Source organism: Erpetoichthys calabaricus, chromosome 9 (genome assembly GCF_900747795.2).
Source record: "Erpetoichthys calabaricus chromosome 9, fErpCal1.3, whole genome shotgun sequence".
NCBI classification, from domain to species: domain Eukaryota; kingdom Metazoa; phylum Chordata; class Cladistia; order Polypteriformes; family Polypteridae; genus Erpetoichthys; species Erpetoichthys calabaricus.
Window position 1 is genome coordinate 76,758,426 of NC_041402.2, and position 14,646 is coordinate 76,773,071.

The window sequence follows — 14,646 nt, forward strand, 5'->3', positions numbered from 1 at the left end:
TATTAAAAAGTATGTTGGTGAGTGCATTAGTGTGTGTGTTTTTTTTTGCAGCTTGCAAACACTATACTTGGAGGGGAATCATTTGAACTCATTACCAGAAGAGTTGAGTCAGTTATCTCAGCTCATTTGTTTTAGTCTCTCCTTTAACGATTTCACTGAGATCCCTGCTATATTGGAAAGACTCACAAACATGGAACGACTTTTCATGGCTGGAAACCATCTTGAAACTCTGCATTTGGGATCTTTACATCCAATGAACCATCTCAAACACATTGACTTTAGGTGAGTTATTTTCTTGCATATTCCTGTTTATTGCTAGTTTTGATAGTTGCAGTATACTTTAAAGCAGAGTTTCTAACAAACTAACATAATTCAGCTTTGCTAACATGAAATTGCAGGTTTTGGCGTTAAACAAATACATTGCATGTTTAAAATGTATGGATAGATTGTTGAATTCTGTTCAGATTATTAGATAACCCAACTATGGTTTTAACATGGGATGTAGAGATTTAAGTATGACATCTTAATTGTGTATAGACTATAAATAAAATAAAATTCAGTATATAGGAAAAGTAACTGCTTGTCAATTTTAAAATAATCAATAGAACACTCAAGAACACTTCCCTTCAAAGTCTCTTTTCAAAAATGCTATAATGTACCAAGTATCAATTCATTCAGTGTTTTTTTCATATGGTACCCTTCACTAAGTACACCGTTGCGGCTACATTTCAGCTTGGGTTCCTCCTATGGCTGAGCTACAGATCTTTGGTTTATGTCTTATTTGTTCATTTTCGATTATTTTGTTTGTATTAATTTTATTTTATGTTTATTTGCATTTTTCTTTGTATTTGATTTTTTCTATGTATCAATGCCTTGTGTTTTGTGTGTGGTCCCCCAAAAGTTGGGACCACCTGCTCATCACCGCAAGGGACTGCCCTCAACCCTATAAAGGTGAGGGTGTCTCATGGTTCCTGGCAATTCATCTTGAATGTGCTAGGAAGCGGTGAGTGTTGTTTTGTGATTTTGCTGTGGCTTATGCTTACTGTGTTTTTCGGATTTCTGACCTTCTGCTCTGTTTTTTGACCTTGCCTCAAATTATTATCTTGAGACTTTGTTCACCTTGAATTTCCTTTTTCCTTTTTGTACTTTATGGAACTTGATGCTGTTTCAGAGCATTTTTCGATAAGAATAAATATTTTATAAAGATTGTATGTGGTCCTCTGTATTACTGTGTTTTTTGATGGGATTTTCCCCTCTAGGGGGCAATTTTGAAACTGTTCGGGACTTACATGTCCCTGGTATGCACTGCGTTTGAGGGTAGACCTTGCAATCAAAAGGCAGGCGGTTCTGCTCATTAGGGAACCACCCACAAAACACATGGAACATAACAAAAGATAACACAAAATACACAGAAACTAATTAAGCAGCATTATTAACATAAATAAAATAATAACAAAAAATTGAACAAAACAGAGATTAAACAAGATTTTGAAACCCTACCAGGGAAGGATTCCTGGCTGAAACATAACAATTACAGTAATCCCTTCTCCATCGCGGGGGTTGCGTTCCAGAGCCACCCGCGAAATAAGAAAATCCGCGAAGTAGAAACCATATGTTTATATGGTTATTTTTATATTGTCATGCTTGAGTCACAGATTTGCGCAGAAACACAGGAGGTTGTAGAGAGACAGGAACGTTATTCAAACACTGCAAACAAACATTTGTCTCTTTTTCAAAAGTTTAAACTGTGCTCCATGACAAGACAGAGATGACAGTTCTGTCTCACAATTAAAAGAATGCAAACATATCTTCCTCTTCAAAGGAAACAGAGAGGAAAGCAAACAAATCAATAGGGCTGTTTGGCTTTTAAGTATGCGAAGCACCGCTGGTACAAAGCTGTTGAAGGCGGCAGCTCACACCCCCTCCGTCAGGAGCAGAGAGAGAGAGAGAGAGACAGAGAAAAACAAAGTCAAAAATCAATACGTGCCCTTTGAGGTTTTAAGTATGCAAAGCACCGTGCAGCATGTCGCTTCACTAAGCAGCTGCACACAGAAGGTAGCAACGTGAAGATAATCTTTCAGCATTTTTAGACGAGCGTCCGTATCGTCTAGGTGTGCGAACAGCCCCCCTGCTCAATCCCCCTATGTCAGGATCAGAGAAAGTCAGCGCAAGAGAGAGAGAAAGTAAGCTGGGTAGCTTCTCAGCCATCTGCCAATAGCGTCCCTTGTATGAAATCAACTGGGCAAACCAACTGAGGAAGCATGTACCAGAAATTAAAAGACCCATTGTCCGCAGAAATCCGCGAACCAGCAAAAAATCCGCGATATATATTTAAATATGCTTACATATAAAATCCGCGATAGAGAGAAGCCGCGAAAGGCGAAGCGCGATATAGCGAGGGATCACTGTATAATGTGCTATCTAAACCAACATGAACATTCAATAAATAATCAATTCCTATAAAAGTCAAGGATTGCATCTTCAGGGCATAAACAACCTTTGCAAGCTTGACAGCAGCAGGAAAAGAATAGTACTGAAAGGACAGAGTATTTTTATTTATTATAAGATATATATTTCATACTGTTGGTTTTGCACCAGCCAATATATGGCCTTCAGTTTGACTGTGTTTTGGTATTCAGGATTTAATAACATTCATAAAAACTCCACATATCTAAAAATAAGTTTTACTTTGTGGTTCTATGATGGTAGACATGAATTGATCATATTGTATTGTCCTTAAAAAACGTATGGAATCTTAATGTGTGTGTGTTTATATCATTATCTTTTTATTGACAGATTGAATGGCTTGAGAGAAGTAGTGAGTGAAGGTCTTGAAGCTGTAAAAAATATCACATCAATCGACATGCGGGACAATTGCCTCTCAGAACTGGATTTAAGTTCTGTCTGTTGTCTTGAACAGCTGTACTGCCAGCGTAATGGTCTGAAGGCTCTCAGTCTAAGTGGGTTTGCTTTGCGAGCCTTATATGCCAGCTGCAACCGTGAGTTTTTATTTTAAATTAAAAAACATTTTTATTTTCTATTCAAAGCCAATGTTTACTTACGAACACTGTCCTTTCCATAAATGATTTGTTAGCTCCAAGAAGAGAATAGATCTGGCTCAAATTTTAATTTAGAGTTTCTACTCTTATGTTGGGTGAAGCATTTGTCAAGTCTTCATATGTCAGTAACAGGGTAATGGCCATTTTTAGAACTTATACTTACAGTAAGATTATTTTATCAAAATAAAATACCATAAAATTAATGTAGTTGACAATTTTATACTAAGGTCTCCTTTGTTACTGGCATTCAAATCAATTTGCTGTTTCAAAATCATGAAGTTGCATATACAGTAATTTCTTCTTTGCCAATTCATTGATAGAATCAATTTATCTAATGCAGATGGTAAATAAGAAACATTATTCTGTAATTTCTTTTTTGACAGGTCTGGAAACAGTTAATGTCTACCCTGTTCCCAATCTATTAACTCACATAGATCTTTCAAGGTATGTAGAAAATTGATCTTAGGTGAAACTAATGTTTGCAATTGTTTTAGTTTCTTTGTTTACATTGTAATAGTGCAGCAATTAACATACATCATAAATACACTACAACTGTTTACTTATCAGTTTATAGTAGTAGTTTATTCGTGCCCTCCATATTTCAAAAATTTTAACTGCACTGTAAAAGCATCTAACCAGTCTGGATTCAGACCAATTTCCTTTGATTGTTTACCTGGATAAAAAAACTTATTTAATTAAAAAAATCATATGATATGATATAAAACTGCTGGTGATTAAAAAAAGTCAAAAAATGTAACTTTCATTACAGCCAAACATTTCTTATTTTTGTTGCTATATCTTTCAATGAAATGTGTTCACTGTCAAGCTTGTCCCTCACTCAAGCTAGGTACAGTAAACTGTAATAAATTTCATTTTCATGCAGTTTTCATTTAGCAACATTGAAAGTAGCTCATTTGTGTGGTAATTCAGCATTGAGGTTAAGGAAATATGTATACTGTATATGTATATATATATTCCTTTTGTACATCTGCATCCTCCAAGAATATCCCAGGCAGATGATAGATAAGAGACAGTAAACTATCTGGATCTTCAGTGTAATGTACTGGAGAAATGGAGAAATACTACAGCTGTGAACTTCTTGAGACTCAATTTTGAAGAGAATAAATTTGTTGTGTGTCATCTTGAAATGCACCATTCTTTCTTTTTTAGTGTCCCAACTACTCTATGAATTTCATCTTAAATAATTTCACTAAGCTTACATGAATGAGATATTTCTAGTTATGTATGGGCTTTCATCTGGGAGCTCTGAAAAAAGTATGAGACTTTCTTATGTGTGGTCTGGTTTCCTGTTGGCTCTAGAGATGTTAAGTTCTTTGTGTTTAATTTCACAGATTACTTTTGTTTAATATTAAAATGCAAGAGTTTGAATGAATGAAGAAATCTGATAATTGATAATTGAATTGACATTGTGCAGGTAAAAAGTCTTGTGAAAACTCCATTCTAACCCCAGACAAAGTATATCAGAGCCTTGTTGTTTTATAGTTATATGGTGTATTGTTGTTTACACTGCTGTCAGCGTGCGAGCACATCATGAATTCATTCCTGCAAGAATCACATTGGTCCAGTGTAATATAATGTGTAATGAAACATTACCAGTGTGAAAATAGCCAAGTAACAATTAAGGCTAGGCAATATATCAGATATTTGATTTGATTCAAAATGTAATAAAAATCAGTATGCAAAAGCCAATATTGTAATGTTCAGCACTTTTAACTTCTGAACGTTAAATAAAATCCACTGCATCGATTCCGCACATGTAGTATGGTGGTGTTAAACCTGAAAAAAACTAAGCAAGAATCAGAAGATGAAATAAAGCTTGGCACTGCATATGAAAAGTGCCATTCTGGCACGTGCAATGCCAGCAATGTGCTCTTCTACCACCTTGACAAAAGGGGTCCCTGCAAAGCTACTTAAAATACTTGCAGATCTGATGCATAATGTATAAGTGGACAAGCAGCAGGGGTCAGGGGTTTAAGAACCGCTGTGATTACCATCATATTGCAAGACACTCTTTTGCCTACTTACCCAGAAAATACTCATAGTTTGTCAGTGAACAAGTAACGACAAAAGCCAGTAATTTAAATCACACAAGGATTCATGCAGTCTCTGCTACTGAAACGTTATAAGCAGGAATAATGTTCGTCTTTTTTCTATTTCTTTCTTCAAAGTTTGTGTATCAGTTATGGGGTAAACTGCATTATTGCTATTTTTCATATTCAGTTTATATTTCTGTTTAGCAGGGGAGTTGAGCTTCCAAATGACGGTGAGAAAGTCTGTCCTGAATGATTGGGTTATGGTGTTGTGTTATCTCCTCTCATTTAGTGTTCTGATGTGTCCTTATGTACTCACTGTACTTTGTGTCTTACCATTTTAAGAAACAGCAGTTTGCAGTGTTTAACTTAATAATGTTTCACAAGTTGTGTGCGTCAACGATCAAATGGTAAGTATATATAGAGTTAAAAACCTAACATTTCTAAAAGCTATTGTCTTTACGGTGTTTACCTTTAGTTATATATTACCTTTCTAGCAAATGTTCACTTACATCTTTAAACATGGTATGTGGCATTGTTTGGGATAAAGCATTTCTTCACATGCCTTTGCAGATAAATACAAATTATTTTACTACAAGATTTAGTTGTTAGATTTATTTTATGTGTTTCAAGAATTGGTTGATAACTTTTTCAAAACTTTTTTACCTTGAGCAGTCAAAAGCACCATGGATATGTATTTTACTCATTGTTTGGTGTGTTTCGGTTTTTATGATTTATTTTAGACTACCCATACAAATAAATGTCAATAAACTGAAAAACTGGATTTCTGTATATTTTGAAAATAAGAAATAAAAAAAATTAGATATACTGTTGTCCTCTGTGCTTTATCTTGTGACTCTTTGAATAGAGGCAGAAAAAGCACATATATGTAAATACGTAATTTGGAGCCATTACAAATGATGTAAATCATAAATATTTTTAAGAGCTTTTTCTTAATATAAACCAGTCAAAAGGAGAAAGAGAGTAAGAGAGAGCAATGTTTACTGATTGACAGACACTATACCGTCAATGCAGGCATGTTTTGAATTCAATACACTCAGTCAGTCATTATCCAATCCTCTATATCCTAACACAGGGTCACGGGGGTCCGCTGGAGCCAATCCCAGCCAACACAGGGCGCAAAGCAGGAACAAATCCCCAGGCAGGGCGCCAGCCCACCACAGGACACATACACACATTCCCACACACCAAGCAAACACTAGGGACAATTTAGAATCGCCAATGCACCTAACCTGCATGTCTTTGGACTGTGGGAGGAAACCGGAGCACCTGGAGGAAACCCATGCAGACACAGGGAGAACATGCAAACTCCATGCAGGGAGGACCCAGGAAGCAAACCCAGGTCTCCTTACTGCAAGGCAGCAGCGCTACCACTACGCCACCATGTCGCCTGAATACAATACATATAATATAAATTCATTAAGTAAAGGAGAAATAAAACAAAAATGGTTGAAAAAACATGCTATTTGAGAATTTTCTTTGAAGTACAATTTTTACATTTTGGTGGAAAAAAAGTTTTCTTTGGTAGTGTTTTGTATTATTAATGTCAGAAAATATACCAGGTTTATGGTATATAGGGTGCTGATCTTCAACCTTTAAGGTATTTCGAGGACTTATTGAGATGTTTTGAATATTGCATTTTTGTTTAAAATAATCACAATATCCATTTGAAGTCCTATTTATAGTACAATGTCATGTGAATGCATATTTGAGGACTATCAAGTCATTACAATTATTTTAAATGTGTTTTTCAGTGAAAAAAATATAATTATGTTTTACATTCAAGTGTTACATCCTTAAGTAAATTGTCTGACATACCACTTTCTTCCTTCTCTGACAGAAATCTGCTTGAATGTCTACCACACTGGATAAGTGATACCAGAAAACTAGAAGTGTTAGATGCCAGTCACAATATTCTTGTAGAACTAACTACGAGGTAAAGTTTTTTGAGTGACATACACATAGATATTAAATTCTTTGATTACTTTATTACATCTTTACTTTTAGGAAAGCAGCAACATAGTAATTAAAAAGTAATATATAACTGTACTCTTTTGGTTTTTAAGAATTACTTTAACACACAGTATGACTGAAATTATAATGGTAATAATGGTAAAATTTATGAAAAAAGGAGTGCCTTGGAACCAGTGTTGTCAGTGGCTGTGCTTTGGTGATTGGGACATCCCTGTGTTGTCTTACAAATTGAAGGAATGCTCCTTAAGATTTAGATTGGCAGACCAGAGCCTAAGACCAGACAGTAGTTAAGACTCAAAGAATATTGCCTTTTAAATGTATTTCTAGATCTACAGCAATAAATATCCATCCATCCATTTTTCAAACAGGGTTACAAGAGAGCCTAACCAAGCATGAATCGAGTGCATTTGTTTGCTATTGTACCACATTATACTATATTGTATCACTGTATAAAAAACAGTGTACATAAATGGGCTTCCATTACAGCTTTTTCTGTGAAATTTTTCTGCCAGCTTTCATACAGTACTTGGTGAAATGTATTCACAGTTAGTAATTATTCAGTTTTTGATTTTTTTTTTCCTGATTTTCATCTGTAAGACTTTTGAGCAGTCTGAGCTTAAGGAAACTTCATGTAGGATATAATCAGCTCAGTACATTACCTTATTTGGTGGATCACATTCCTTTAGAAGTACTTGATCTTCAACACAACAAACTAGTGGAACTCCCAGAAAACCTGTTTTACAAGGCCTTAAAGTAAGTTATTTTCTATTTATTATGAGACAAATTACTTAGATTTGTTTACTATGCTATTTGTATCTTGCTTAGTTAATTTAATCTAATGACTGCTGTTCTTTACATTTCATTCCTCCCTAGAAATAGCCTTGGCTAAACTTTGTTCCTGCTATTACCGGTTTAAAAGAAAACTGTAATCCAGTACATTTTCTGGAATAGTTTTGCCTTGGATATTCATTTGACTTATGAGTCTTAATAATTACTATCATTGGACATCTGTCACTGCTGTAGTTTTTATTTTGGTTTTGATTTTGTTCTTACTGCCACATTCTCCTGACTATCTCTCTCACTATTGCAGCTTAAGGTATCTGAATGTGTCAGCTAACTTGCTTGAGACGATCCCCCCCTGCAGTCAGTCGGATGAGAGTCTAAGTACTCTTCAAGAGCTCTACCTCACTAACAATAATCTAACAGCACAGTGTGCCACCCTGCTTGCTGGTCATCAGAACCTTCGTGTGTTGCATATTGCATATAATCAGCTGCTTTCTTTTCCTGCCAGGTATGTATAGCTCACACTTTAGTCGGATTATCCTTATGCAAAATACTTAGTAATAGTTCAGTGAACTTCTTACAAAATTGTATTACACAATCAATGAAAAAGGCACACAGGTAGGTCAGAATCCTATATTTTAAACGTTTTGCTTTAAAAATTGCATGGAATCTAATGTACGTGTCATGCGGTTTTCAGAAAGATACTGTTCTTTTCAGTGGAGCGCAACTGAGATCTTAGTTTTGCCTTTGAATAGATTATTTGTAAAAGAATGAATTGTGTTTTTTCTTGTGAGATGCTAATGGTTTGACTAAATTATCAGTTTGATTATGAAAAGTTCATTGGAGGATGTTATTACGGTGGTTAGCTCTTTAGCCTAACAGCAACAGATCCTAGCTTTGTCACTATGTCTGTTAGGTTTCCACATTCTCTCTGTGTCCAGAAAATATTTATTTGTAGCTATAAGGGGATTAATATTGTTAATATTTTTTATTCGATGTTTTATAATAAAATAACTGAAGAATGGTTAACATATAGCTTGGCTGTTTCTACTTGTAGTATTAATGTGATCACTGAATATGATTTTAAAACAGCGTAACTAATATTCTTTTTCACTTACATCCATCGGGACTGAAGATTCTGTTTTACAGTGTACCAGAATATAGGTCATTGAATTGCTCTTGTTAGTGTTTTGTGAAGCACTGAGTGACTGAACAATATAAGATATGGGTAATAACAGTCTTATTTAGTGCCTCTAACAGAGTAGGGTGGTTGCTGTTTTATAGCACCATTGTAGAACATGCTGGTGAAGCGGCAACTGAATTTCCCAGATGAAATGACAGTAACATTAGCAATAAAGGCAGAAATAACTAAATTACTCATCAGTTAGATTTCAGACATATGATAGGAGATAACGAAGTACAGGTATCCTTTGTGTATCACATTAGGATATTAGAATCCAAAGTTATGTGAAATGTATATCTCAAGTACTTAGAACTTTTATTGTTGTGGTATAAATTGCATCCATCAGTTTCATGTCCATGGGTTCTTCTCTATACATTTTTCATGTTTTATCAAGCATAGTTAAAAAAAACTTTTTTTGTACATGGGGAAAAAGGCAGTTTCTGATCATCTTCAGAATAAAGGGTTAATGTGTATTTTGTCAATAATACACAGAAGCTATTTATTTTAAAGAAACCGTAAATTCCATGTAGATTCTTACCCTATCTTTAATGGTGGAAGGACTTGTAAAGATTCAATCTAGGTCTGTACATTTCTCGAAAGAATCAGTAAAATTGATTTAACCAAAATTGGAAATGAAATACTCAAGTAAAGTTATAGGGAAGTGTTTTCAAGATCTATGTCAGGGAGCACTTCTTCAAACAAAAAGATTTTGAGAATCAGGAACTAACTAGAGTGATATACCTGAAGCATAAACATTGAAAGGTTTAAAAAATACCTTAATGAGGTATTTGAGCAACTTAACTAATCAAAATATTTTGTTAAACTAGATGTTCATTAAAATTCTAGGTGTTTTGTATTTACAATCATTAAATGAGACATCTGTAACCTTGGTCTTTGTCTGTTACTCTTTGTCCAGTCCCTTAGATTTAATGATGTATCAACAGGTGAAAAAATGTCCTTCAGTTTACATATTCCTTTTGTTCTTATTTAAGCAAGAATGAAATTCTTTAAAAATAAATGTCAGGTAATTTTGCTTTAAGGACTTCATTAATTTTATTTATATTTCTTCAAATAACTTTTATCAAAGTGAACAGAATATCATTCTCAGTGTTAAGGTGGGAACTTTTTTAATGGTCCTAGCTTTTCACTTTGTTTTAAGTTTAATTTTTTTATCATACATACTGTATATGCAACCTTGATTCCAAAGTAAGTACAAATTAGGGTTAGTAAGTAGTTTACTATGTGCTTGGTGTGTGTGTGTGTGTGTGTGCGTGCCCTGCCCGGGGTTTGTTTCCTGCCTTGCGCCCTGTGTTGGCTGGGATTGGCTCCAGCAGACCCCGGTGACCCTGTAGTTAGGGTATAGTGGGTTGGATAATGGATGGATGAAGTAGTTTACTGACACAGTAAGTAAAATTATTAAAATAGATAGAATACTTTAGTTTTATGTGCATTTTGACCATTATTGAATTAAAAACAGTAAAATAATATTAAATGTTTTCTCTTGGCAACTTTAACTTTTTTTTTTAACTAGAAATTTCCTTAGTTGCCAAATGATTGTTACATGTTTTTAAAAGAAAAGGTGATGTAGCACAGTGGTAAGTACTTTCTTTCCCAAATTTTTTGGAATGCATTAAAGGAATCAAATTCAAAATGAGCACACATTCACAAAAGAATGGTGACATCATTGTGGAAAAACATTACATTTTTAATTTTTTTTCAATTTAATACATGTAAAGGATGATTTAACAATCACCACTTTCTGTTTTTATTTGTTATGTACGTTATGTTATGTTATGTTATGTATTGGTCCAGTTTTTTAGGAATAAAGGTTATTAGCCTTAGAGAGAGAATAAATAAATGCTTTATTCATCCCCTCAGGGAAGGGAAATTCAGGTGTCCAGTAGCTCAAACACATCAGTAAAACGTTTTTACATATTATTAAAAAAAAAGCAAGGAGAGCAAAATGTAAATAAATAGTAAAATGTACAAATACTCGATTGCTACAGTGTTGGAATGTAGAGTGGTGACAAGGGGCCTCATGTATAACACTGTACATATTATTCACACTAAAACATGGTATATGGACAAAACTGGAAATATGCCTATGCAGAAAAAAATCTAGATGTATAAAACTGTGCATACGCCAAGTTCCATGCACTTCCCCTTTATAAATCCCAAAGAACATGAAATTTGTACCAAGGGCATAACTCCAGGTGGTGATGGTGTGCTGTGCCCAGAACATCTTTGGGCGCTGGCAGCACACACACCTCTGCCTTGGAAACTGCTGGGCAACCATCTGGCTATGTGCTGACGTACACTGTTCTGGAGTCACAAAATGCAATAGTGGATACTGTAAGAGATGTGGCCAATGAACTAAGGAATATAAGGGCCGTAGTACGTGATATTGACCACAAATTAAATGAACTGGTTAAAAATAAAAGCTGCATCTAATCACCTGTTTTTACATTCAGCTAATTACATTCAAATGAAGTTGAAATTATAACGCTTTCCAATTTGGCTGATCATTTGGTGGGTCAGGGCCAGCTTCATCATACCGCATCTGTTCAGGCACGGGCAAGCCGTGGTTGTAGGCCACATTATGCAGCACACTACGTGCCTGCACTATGCAACACACTTTCTATGGATTATAGAGCAGCACATTAAAAGAGTGGAAATGCTTTCTATTTACATAAGCAAATTAATTCTCTAATGGTGCCTTTATAGTGTAGTGTCAGCGCCATGCACCACAACAGATAGATTCTGTGCTCTTACATAGCTCTTCAAGGTGACTCGCTATACTTAAAAGGACTGCTTGCCTTTTGCCGCATTAGTTTGAAAAAGCACCTGCGACTGTGCAGAGTTGCCGTTTTTACAGGCTCTCCTGCTATAGATGATGTAATGGCAGCGCATTCTTTTGGTGATTAATCCCAGGCTGATGTAAATTGTCTAACACCATTGCAATAGCAATATGCATGCAGTTGACCACTCCAATTACATTTGGAAAACTAGATGTTCCTGCGAAGTGTGCTTGATGTCTTCCAGTTCAGCTAAAGTGTAAGGAAATCTTATATATCTGGGTGACAAACAGATAATACCATCCTATACAGCTGGCATGGTGCGACTCAGTGATGTTTGCAAAATACCCAATGTCAGCAAGTTCACATTGAAAAGCTCCCGTGGCTAAAAACCCAAGGGTGGACAGAACTTGCAATGGAACAAGTAGAGCACAATTCCTCAAAGTCTGTCTTTGTAAACTGACGCCAGTTCAGTACACAGCTCCAAGAGGATAGCTTTTACAAATCAATATCAACTTTGAAGCCAGTCATCATCATCTATAAATTTGCACTCTCTTTTAAATCTTCCATTTGCAATGTCTTCTAACAACATTAATGCAGTTATGGTAATTGGAATAGTTTGACCATTCCATGCACCATTATATTATTACAGAATGATTACAATCAAGTGAATTAAATTTGTAAACAGTATGCAATTAATTTTGGTGTATTTGATAAATCCCGCGTCATTGATGCCAATCTAAAAAAATAAAGGAAGACCACACAGAAACAGTAGACATGCTTTAACACTGGGTGCTCCAGTTTACAAAACCGAGCAGAAAAGTGCGTAAACTTATGCTAAATTTAGTTTTCATACATCACAAAGTGAGAGTGAAAATGGACGTACGCAACATTTTTGTGCCTACGCCCCATTTATACATGAGGCCACAGGTCATGAATCACTTGTGTTGACAGCAGAGTTATAAAATCTCACAGCAGCAGGAACAAATAATCTTCTAAAGTGTTTTGTTCTACAGAACAGTGAGAGAAGATGACTGCTAAGTTTACTTCTCTGACATGCCAAAATGTTGTGAAAAGAGTGACTGCAATTATCAAAGATGGCCTGTACATTCCTCCCTATACACCTTTACACCACCATTGCCACTGAGTCCACAGTCCTACCCAACACTAAGCTGGCCTCCTTCACCAGCTTGTCCATCCTCTTCATGTTATCTGTCATACTGCCTTCCCAACACACAGCAGAAAAGAAGAGGACACTAGCAACATCTGTCTGATAGAACAAAGAACATTTCACTACATATGCTATATGTTCTGAGGAAAAAGAGCCTGCTCTGCACCTTCTAGTAGAGTACATATGTGTTCACAGACCAGTCCAGTCTGTCATCAAGGTGGACACCTATATATTTATAAGACAAAAGAAGGGTGAAAGTATATGAGCCCACGCTGTTAGAGGTTTGGTACATGCTTTGTTATATGTGATTTGTTCATATGTTCTTTTAATGATTTTCTTATCTTTTTTGTTTTAGTAAGTTGACAAAATTAGAGCTTCTCGAAGAGCTGAACCTAAGTGGGAATAAACTGAAGACAATCCCAAGCACTGTGGCAAACTGCAAAAAACTACGCACATTTCTTGCTCACTCCAACCATGTTAGTGTTTTTCCAGATGTACTGAGCCTGCCTGAGATTAAGGTTTGTGCCTCTTGTGTTAAGAAGTTTACCTTTTATTAACAACAACAACAACAACGTTTATTTATATAGCACATTTTCATACAAAAAGTAGCTCAAAGTGGTTTATATAATGAAGAAAAGAAAAATAAAAGACAAAATAAGAAATTAAAATAAGACAACATTAGTTAACATAGAAAAGGAGTAAGGTCCGATGGCCAGGGTGGACAGAAAAAACAAAAAAAAAAACTCCAGAAAGCTGGAGAAAAAAATAAAATCTGTAGGGGTTCCAGGCCACGAGACTGCCCAGTCCCCTCTGGGCATTCTACCTAACATAAATGAAATAGTCCTCTTTGTAGTTAGGGTTCTCACAGAGTCACTTGATGCTGATGGTCATACAGACTTCTGGCTTTTAATCCATCCATCATTGTTGGAACATCCATCCATCCATCCATTTTCCAACCCGCTGAATCCGAACACAGGGTCACGGGGGTCTGCTGGAGCCAATCCTAGCCAACACAGGGCACAAGGCAGGAAACAATCCTGGGCAGGGTGCCAACCCACCGCAGGACACACAGAAACACACCCACACACCAAGCACACACTAGGGCCAATGTAGAATCGCCAAACCACCTAACCTGCATGTCTTTGGAATGTGGGAGGAAACCGGAGTGCCCGGAGGAAACCCACGCAGACACGGGGAGAACATGCAAACTCCACGCAGGGAGGACCTGGGAATCGAACCCAGGTCCCCAGATCTCCCAACTGCGAGGCAGCAGCGCTACCCACTGCGCCACCGTGCCGCCTTGTTGGAACATAATGGTACTTAGAGTAAATGGTGGTGGCGCAAGCCACCACCAAAAGGACACCGGAAAAGGAAACAGAAGAGAGAGTAGGGGTTAGTACAGATTTTAGAGCCACCATGAATAGTTATTATAATGAATTGGATATACAGAGTATCAGGATTTAAATTACAGTGAAGTTATGAGAAGGCCATGTTAAAGTAATGTGTTTTCAGCAGTTTTTTAAAGTGCTCCACTGTATTTGCCTGGCGAATTCCTACTGGCAGGCTATACCAGATTTTAGGTGCATAACAGCAGGAGGCCGCCTCACCA

General features: G+C 36.2%; 1 protein-coding gene across 2 annotated transcripts in view; it reads left to right on the plus strand.

Annotated features, from left to right (window-relative positions):
* The window catches only part of phlpp2 (PH domain and leucine rich repeat protein phosphatase 2), a 213,412-nt gene that overhangs the window by 161,330 nt on the left and 37,436 nt on the right, over nt 1-14,646 (plus strand). For both annotated transcript variants that reach the window (XR_007935807.1, XM_028809782.2), the window contains exons 8-14: nt 52-282; nt 2,797-2,999; nt 3,443-3,503; nt 6,972-7,067; nt 7,703-7,858; nt 8,196-8,396; nt 13,393-13,555. Coding sequence is in view for 1 of the 2 variants with exons in the window: in XM_028809782.2 (XP_028665615.2) it covers nt 52-282; nt 2,797-2,999; nt 3,443-3,503; nt 6,972-7,067; nt 7,703-7,858; nt 8,196-8,396; nt 13,393-13,555 (1,111 nt within the window). In the remaining variant the exon portion in view is untranslated. The remainder of the gene's footprint in view (nt 1-51; nt 283-2,796; nt 3,000-3,442; nt 3,504-6,971; nt 7,068-7,702; nt 7,859-8,195; nt 8,397-13,392; nt 13,556-14,646) is intronic.